This window comes from Copadichromis virginalis, linkage group LG7 (genome assembly GCF_057382275.1).
Source record: "Copadichromis virginalis isolate Kocher_CV1m ecotype Utaka linkage group LG7, C_Virginalis_male_GT1.1, whole genome shotgun sequence".
Taxonomy (NCBI): domain Eukaryota; kingdom Metazoa; phylum Chordata; class Actinopteri; order Cichliformes; family Cichlidae; genus Copadichromis; species Copadichromis virginalis.
The window spans coordinates 10,992,440-11,001,701 of NC_140624.1; the positions used below are offsets into that span (position 1 = coordinate 10,992,440).

The 9,262-nt window shown below is 46.0% G+C and overlaps 1 protein-coding gene across 1 annotated transcript; it reads left to right on the forward strand.

Annotated features, from left to right (window-relative positions):
• The first annotated feature begins 178 nt into the window (after positions 1-178).
• On the forward strand, positions 179-6,341 carry LOC146704500 (uncharacterized). Its single transcript, XM_085461678.1, has 11 exons — positions 179-311; positions 4,478-4,656; positions 4,751-4,816; positions 4,923-4,997; positions 5,092-5,157; positions 5,265-5,339; positions 5,440-5,505; positions 5,613-5,687; positions 5,783-5,848; positions 5,956-6,030; positions 6,130-6,341. Exons 1-11 carry the CDS (start codon positions 218-220, stop codon positions 6,214-6,216), a joined length of 924 nt encoding a protein of 307 aa, XP_085317804.1. The 5' UTR covers positions 179-217; the 3' UTR covers positions 6,217-6,341.
• Positions 6,342-9,262: the final 2,921 nt, after the last annotated feature.

A 9,262-nucleotide genomic window follows, 5' to 3' on the forward strand; every position in this document is an offset into this window, starting at 1 on the left:
GCCATCTGGTTAATATGAGTACTCTGGCAGAATAACAGTTCAAATGAAAAATATACCAGAACAAACAAGCAACCAAAAAAGAAGTGTGGGGTACCTTTGAACCAATGAACAAAGTATAACCATTTATACTTTTTAACATAACCCGGCCCCGTCGATATGTGTATCTCTCACACTTGGATTTTGATCACAGCTTTTCCCCCCCTCTTGCTTCACGACAATGGAGCACAAACAAGGAGCATTTGTGCTGCTGAAGATACATTTGCTCTGTGTACTCTTTATCTACGGACAGTCTAGTGTAAATTGCAAAAAAGGTAAGCTAAGACAAAAGGCGTTTGGGTCACAGAAGTCACTAATTGTTTGGTTTTACTGTTACTATTGTTACTGTTATTATTGTGACGCAAAAGAGAGAGGTCATTAATTAATGTTTCATACAGAATTATATCCTCAACTTAAAATCAACAATGTTTAATGTTTAAGGCTGAATTTTATTTTAAGGCTTATCCTATTCCATTGTTTGTCTTATTTTTTGCTGCTCTAAAGTGGACAAACATCTTGAGAAAATTGAGGGTAAACAGGAATATTTCCTCTGGATGAGTCCGACTCTACCAGAGGAAAAGGGGAAAGATGCAGAGAAGACAGCACGAATGGTGCGAGAGCCACTGTCCAATTTCTGCAATAACACAACAAATTTCCCAAGTGTGGGACTAATAAAGATTTATCTTATCCTAACTTATCTTATCCTATCTGGCTGTTGTCTTTTCACACATCGCTGTCTCCTGTTTGAAGGAAGGTTGGCTCTCGTATCTTAAATTTCTCCACATGTGAGAAATTCTTTGATACTTTTAATTTATATCTATCCCCTTATAACTAATCTTTTTAATAATACCTGTCGTTCCATTTTAGATAGCTTTTAACAATGCAATAAGAGATGCGATGGCTGCCTATTTTTTCACACCTGCAAAGATCAGAGGTAATCCAAAGGTGTTGTTTGACTCCATTAGTGGTATTATTACTCCTCTTGCACCTGCAGCCCCCTTTCTTCATAGGGGAAGTAAAGATTTTCTCTCTTTCTTGCTAGAAAAAAATCAGTAATGTAAGAAAAAAAAATTCCCATCAGTATCTTCATTGTCAGTTCCTACTCCAGCTCAGCCTGTTATTTTAGAAACTTTTTCACACGTTTATCTTACCTCAATGAAAGCGTCCTCCTGTTGACTTGACATTTTACCTGCATCTTTATTCTCCTCGCCTAATCAACAGTTCACTGGTGTCTGGTAAAGTTATTATTTTAAAAATGTGATATCCACCCCCTTTAAAAAAATAAAAAACCAAGTTAGACCCTTCTCTTCTTAGCAGTTACAGACCAATCTCAAAATTGCCATTTATTGCTAAGATTTTAGAAAAGGCCTTGCCGTATTAAACCATTTAGTCGACCTTTGTTTTTGTTGTTATGTATTTTATTTTATTTTAGAGGAAAAAAAGAGAAAACAAGCAAAAAAAAGAGCAACATAATAAACACAACACCATCACATTAATCTAGCTAAGTGTAAATAACAGTAAATACTAAATATTGAAAGTTGTGCAGCACGCAGGACCGACAGCACCCAATGTGCTTTGAGGTAGCAGCCAAGAAAGGTGTAGTTTGTGTCTCTGAAGAGTGAACACCGTTGTGCACACCTGTGTGGATGAGCACGGCTGTATACAAAAGGTTTCTCCATGTAACGATCTGCTAGAGGGTGTGGACAGGGCTATGGCTCCCTGGGGACAGGGCATGAAGCAGGCATGGAGGAGATCCAGGCCCCAGACATTCACAGGCCCCAGATTGCGAGAGCCCAAGAAGGACCACCAGAGGGGCATCCATGCCACCCTCCTGGGAAGAGCTGAGGAGAGCCCTAGATGAAGGAACACCCAGCAGCCATGGAGCAGAAGCCAGAGTGGGCTACAGTGGTGTGCCAGTAGGCTCCGCCGACAGCCAGCTGTGCCAGAGTGAACTGAGCCGCAGGCCCAGAGGCCTGAGGGCCCCCCACACCCCGGAAGAGGCCCAACCAAGCCACGGGCGCCAGACCCTGCCAAGCAGCCACCAAGAGTAAGCCAGTACATACCTGAGCGCCCAGCACCAGACACCAAGAACCACCAACGCACCGACGCCTGAGGGCATCAGCCACTGGTAGGGAGTGTGGTGAGGAGAGATAGGCCTCCATACTTTGGAGGGCCTGAGATGTTCCCAGAGAGGTGGAGTCTAACACCCGACCTGACATATAGACACAGACAAACAGGCACACAGAGACACAAACGTGTATTCCCACCCTCATGCACATATACACAAATACTCAGCAATCACCCAACGTAAAGACAGACACAAATGGACATTGTACACACAATCATACTCCCCAAACATACTCTATACCCCAGGTCCAGGTACCCTCGCCCCCAGAGGGGGAAACTGCACCTAGACCCAGGAGATGTTACCCTGTCTCCCTGGGTGGAGGCAAGCAGACCGCCCCCGGCTCCACAGCAGCAGGGAGGCCCCGCATCCCAGCCCCTCCGCCTGATGCCTAATAGAGAACAGGGGTGTGTGAAGACCCCATACCTCCCTCCTCCCGCTCATCCCACATAGCAGACAGGTCTGGTCCGAATCTGGTGTCGAGCTGGCACTGCTGGCGGACTTCTGGCATGGTAAGTGGGATGTCATCCAGATATGGTCCAGGCCTGGCGTAGATGGCACTGTTTATGTGATGGCATGCCATATTTAGCTCGATTATGGTTTGGTGTATGAGGCCCAGGCTCATAGAAAACAGGTCTTCCACAGATCTGGCATCAAGCTGACACTTCTGACTGACTGGTGTCGTTTCAGGATGTATGTCAACCAGATGTGGGCCAGGCCTGGCAATGATGGCACTATTTATGTTCCTATTTTTCCTATTTTAGTTAGAAGACCCAAATGCCACGTTGCAATACTATACTGCTACGGTAGCCAACATTTCAAATACAGGTTTGACAGGTTTGTGAGTGTACACTTTATCCAAAAACTAGTGAGGGTTTACTCATGTTTACCACTGGGTGGTTCTAGCTCAGGTGGTAGAGCCGGTCACCTACTGATCGGAAGGTTAGTGATTCGATTCCTGAGTCCACCAGTCTGCATGGAAAGAGAGTGAATGTAGTTACGAAGCACTCAGTTTTGAGAAAATAGGTAAATGTGGCATGTTGTATAGAGCACTTTAAGTAATCCGGAAGAATAGAAAAGCGCTATATAAGAATCAGTACATTAACTGCCTGAACAGAGTTTCATCTTGTTACTTTTGCACTGTTATGTTCCGGCACATGTTGTTATTACATGGCTTGATTAAGGTTCACATTAGGCTGACATCTGGGTCCAGAGCTGAAACTGTTCTAGGCCAGCACAGGGCCAGCAGTGTGTCTGCAACTGACCCGTGGCTGCACACAACTTACACATGGCCGACATACTGCAAAGAATGACAGCCCTTTGGTGGCCCAGATCAGGTTGGCCAGAGCTAATCCACACATGGTCCAGCACACAACCACCAGTGTGTCTGCAACTGGCCTTGTGCTGGCCCATGTGTAAGCCACCTCTGGCAAACCAGATCTGGGCCACCAACGGGCCGTCATTCTTTGCAGTATGTGGGCCATGTGTAAGCACATTGTGTGGGCCAGATCTGGGGCATACCCATTTTGCTATGTGGGATGTGTAGTGTTATTGTGTGTTGTTCTAAAGTGCATTTAAAACACAGTAGTCAACCGTAGCTTGCCTCCACCAGTGTGTGAACGTGAGAGTGAATGAATAGTGGCATTGTAAAGCGCTTGGGGTGCCTTGAAAAGCGCTATATAAATCTAATCCATTATTATATATTTTTATGAATGTTTGCACAATGTCACCCCAAAAATTGCCGGTTCCATTTTCTTTAAAAAATTATAGAGAAATATGTGGTTGCTCAAGACTTTTGCACAGTACTGGATGAATAAATTATTACCTCTACACATAGCTGGTACATATACAGTATATGCACTGGGCCATATCTCATTATCTTTTAATTCAGGTGTTTTCAATTCCATATGATTTCACACACAGGTGTATAAATCATGCACCTAGTCATGCAGTCTACATTTACAAAAATTTGGCAATGAATGGGTCGTTGTAAAGAGCAAACCTACTCAGGCCTTAACATCAGCACAAACACTGTGGAGCAGGTTTACTTGAATGAGCAGCTCCTATAGGCATAATGTGTACGTAGCTGACTTCATTTTTACCCAAACTATGTATTTTTTCTTAACCTCATTATTTCTCCTCATTATTGCCTCTGATCATTTATTGTATTTTGAATACTCTTGCACTATTTCTATCAGTGGACTCCTCATGAACAGAAAATCATATCTGATTATTCACTGATAAACCAGATTTTTACTAACTCCCAACTATAAGATCCTGTCATTCCCACCCAGTTTACCAGGATTTATATTTTAGGAACCAAAGATTCTCTGACTGACACCAGCCATCATCCTCAGGACATTCAGAGGGATCAGATGCAGAGAGCTGTGGTACTGGAGCATCGAAGAGCTCCTCGAGATGTAAATGATAGACTACAGAAGCTAGAGATAAGGGTGGGGGAGATGGCTCGGGTGCTGGATGAGGTCAGAGCTCAGGTAAAGTGATGCACTTAAAGCATGAGTTTCACAAAACATTGACACAGTGAACCATGACATGACGTACTAGGATTTTTTTTGTTTTTTATAACAGACTGACAGACTGTTGAGCCTGGAGAATAGGATGGAGGAGCTGGCTCGTAAGCTGAATGTGGCCACTGTATGAGCAAAAAATCACATAATGAAACATGACATGGCATACTGGGATTTTTAATTTTGATTTATTACTTATATTTTTACTTCTTTGGCCCAATGGCAAACTATAGAGAAATGATAGCCTGCAACATCTGGAGGATATATCAAGGGAGCTGGATCGCATGCAGAAAACGATCAACACTCAGGTAAAGATTGCACTTAGTGAGTTTTCACAAAACAATGACACAATGAAACATGACATGACATACTGGGATTTTTTTTTTCTTTTTTTCATAACAGACTGACAACCTGTTGAGGCTGGAGAATAGGATGGACAAGCTGGCACATACACTGAACGTGGCCATTGTAAGAGCCAAAATGACATAATGAAACATGACATGACATACTGGGATTTTAAACTTTGATTTATTTACTTTTATTGTTACTTTTTTTGGCCCAATGACAAACTACAGCAAAATGATAGCCTGCAACATCTGGACAATATCTCAAGGAAGCTGGATCGCATGCAGAAAATGTTCATAGCTCAGGTAAAGATTGCACTCAGTCCAATGAGTTTTCACCAAAAAATGACACACTGAAACATGACATAACATACTAGGATTTTTAAAAAAATTTTTTTTATAACAGACAGACAAACTGTCGAGGCTGGAGAATAGGATGGACAAGCTGGCACATACACTGAACGTGGCCATTGTAAGAGCCAAAAATGACATAATGAAACATGACATGATATACTGGGATTTTAAACTTTGATTTATTTACTTTTATGTTTACTTTTTTGCCCTAATGACAAACTACAGCAAAATGATAGCCTGCAACATCTGGAGAATATCTCAAGGAAGCTGGATCACATGCAGAAAACGGTCAAAGCTCAGGTAAAGATTGCACTCAGTCCAATGAGTTTTCACAAAAAATGACACAATGAAACATTACATAACATACTAAAAAAAAATTCTTTTTTTTATAAAAGACTGACAACCTGTCGAGGCTGGAAAATAGGATGGACGAGCTAGCACGTACACTGAACGTTGCCATTGTACGAGCCAAAAAGGACATGATGAAACATGACATGACATACTGGGATTTTAAACTTTGATTTATTTACTTTAATTTTCACTTTTTTGCCCCAATGACAACCTACAGAGAAATGATAACCTGCAACATCTGGAGCATATATCAAGAGAGCTCGATCATATGCAGAAAACCGTCAAAGCTCAGGTAAAGATTGCACTTACTCTATGAGTTTTCACAAACAAATAACACAATGAAACATGAAATTACATGCTTGGATTTTTTTTTTCTTTTTTTTTATAACAGACTGAAAAACTGTCAATGCTGGAGAATAGGATAGACGTAACCACTGTGCGAGCCAAAATTGGCATAATTAAACATGACATGGCATAATTAAACATGACATACTGGGATTTTAAACTTTTATTCATTTACTGTTATTTTTACTTTTTTGCCCCAATGACAAACTATAGAGAAATGACAGCCTGCAAAATCTGGAGGATATATCAAGAAAGCTGGATCATAGGCTGCACTTGGTCAGTGTTGAGGTAAATATTCCACTTCATATTTCTTGATGCATGTTCAATCATCCAGGTATGGAAATTCCAATGTTGATCCCCCGAAAGAACAACTCTTCTTACAATGCTGTGATTGCAGCCATTCCCCAACTCTCTGTGAATGGTAATCATGGACATTGATAAGTGGTTTTGATTATGACAGTTTACATATAAATGATCAAGAAACTGACATCTAGAGCCCATTGTTAGTCAGTGGTGCTAGTTTCAGTCATTGTGCAAAGGTACTGTTTATAAGGTTGGAGAAACCTGGAGTCAGCTGAGACTGAAGAAGTCACTTGGATGATTGATGAATCATTTCTGCCACTGAAACTGCTACGTCCAGATAAACAGAATCAACCTTTTAGGATTTCACTTCATAATATTCCACAATGGTCCCGCAGGCCCACCACCCGCAGGAGGCGCCATAGGGGTCGGGTGCATTGTGTGCCGGGTGGCGGCCAGGAGCGGAGGCCCTGGCGGACTGACCCCCGGCTGCCAAGACTGGCAATAGGGACATGGAATGTCACCTCTCTGGTGGGGAAGGAGCCTGAGTTAGTGCGTGAGGTTGAGAGGTACCGGCTAGATATAGTCGGGCTCACCTCTACACATGGCTTGGGCTCTGGAACCAGTCTCCTGGAGAGGGGCTGGACTCTGTCTCAGTCTGGAGTTGCCCCTGGTGGGAGGCGGCGGGCTGGGGTGGGTATCCTAATATCCCCTCGGCTTGCTGCCGGTACATTGGGGTTTTTCCCGGTGGACGAGAGAGTTTGTTCCCTGCGCCTTAGGGTCGGGGAACGGGTCCTGACTGTCATCTGCGCTTATGCGCCGAGTGGCAGTTCAGAGTACCCAGCCTTCTTAGAGTCCCTGGGGGGGGGGGGGTGCTGGAGGGTGCTCCACCTGGAGACTCTGTTGTCCTGCTGGGAGACTTCAATGCTCACGTGGGTAACGACAGCGAGACCTGGAGGGGCGTGATTGGGAGGAACGGCCTCCCTGATCTGAACCCGAGCGGTGCTCTGTTATTGGACTTCTGTGCTAATCACAGTTTGGCCATAACGAATACCCTGTTCGAACATAAGAGTGTCCATAAGTGCACGTGGCACCAGGACGCTCTAGGCCGTAGGTCGATGATCGATTTTGTAATCGTATCAGCAGACCTGCGACCATATGTTCTGGACACTCGGGTAAAGAGAGGGGCTGAGCTGTCAACTGATCACCACCTGGTGGTGAGTTGGATCAGGTGGCGGGGGAGGACGCTGGACAGACCTGGTGCACCTAAACGCGTAGTGAGGGTGTGCTGGGAACGTCTAGCAGAGGCCCCAGTCCTCGAGATCTTCAACGCACACCTCCGGCAGAGCTTCAACAGCATTCCGAGGGAGACTGGGGACATTGAGTCCGAATGGACCATGTTCAGCGTCTCCATTGCCGAAGCTGCTGCATTGAGCTGCGGCCGCAAGGTGGTTGGTGCCTGCCGTGGTGGTAATCCCCGAACCAAATGGTGGACACCAGAGGTGAAGGGAGCCACCAGGCTGAAGAAGGAGTCCTATTGGGCTTGGTTAGCCTGTGGGACTCCGGAGGCAGCCGACAGGTATCGACAGGCCAAGCGGAATGCGGCTCGGGCAGTGGCTGAAGCAAAAACTCGGGTGTGGGAGGAGTTCGGAGAGGCCATGGAAAAAGACTTTCAGACTGCCTCGAAGAGATTCTGGCAAACCGTCAGACGTCTCAGGAGGGGAAAGCGGTGCTCTACCTGCACTGTGTATAGTGCTGGCGGAGCGCTGCTGACGTCGACTGAGAAAATTGTCAGGCGGTGGAAGGAATACTTCGAGGACCTCCTTAATCCCACTGACACGTCTTCCAAGGAGGAAGCAGAGTCTGGGGATGAGGGGAATGACCCGCCAATTTCCGGGGGCGAGGTCACTGAGGCAGTTAAACAACTCCTCAGTGGCAGAGCCCCTGGTGTTGATGAGGTCCGCCCCGAGTTCCTGAAGGCTCTGGACGTTGTAGGGCTGTCCTGGTTGACACGCCTCTGCAATGTTGCGTGGAGATCAGGGGCAGTACCTGTGGACTGGCAGACCGGGGTGGTGGTCCCCATCTTTAAGAAAGGGGACCGGAGGGTGTGTTCCAACTACAGGGGGATCACACTCCTCAGCCTCCCTGGGAAAGTCTATGCCAGGGTGCTGGAAAGGAGAGTTCGTCCGTTAGTCGAACCTCAGATACAGGAGGAACAATGCGGTTTTCGTCCTGGTCGCGGAACACTGGACCAGCTCTTTATCCTCTCCAGGATACTTGAGGGTGCATGGGAGTTTGCCCAACCAGTCTACATGTGTTTTGTGGACTTGGAGAAGGCATTCGACCGTGTCCCTCGGGGTGTGCTGTGGGAGGTGTTGCGGGAATATGGGGTGTCTGGCCCATTGCTACGGGCCATTCGATCCCTATACAACCGTTGCAAGAGCTTGGTTTGCATTGCCGGCAATAAGTCGGACTCGTTCCTGGTGGGTGATGGGCTCCGCCAGGGCTGCCCTTTGTCTCCGGTTCTGTTCATAATTTTTATGGACAGGATTTCTAGGCGCAGCCAAGTGGTGGAGGGCTTTCGCTTTGGTGGCCTCAGAATCTCATCTCTGATTTTTGCAGATGATGTGGTTCTGTTGGCTTCATCGGGTGAGGGCCTCCAGCTCGCACTGGAACGGTTCGCAGCCGAGTGTGAAGCAGCGGGAATGAGGATCAGCACCTCCAAATCTGAGGCCATGGTTCTCAGCCGGAAAAGGGTGGAGTGCCCACTCCGGGTCGGGGATGAGTTCCTGCCCCAAGTGGAGGAGTTCAAGTATCTCGGGGTCTTGTTCGCGAGTGATGGGAGAAGGGAGCCGGAGATTGACAGACGGATTGGGGCT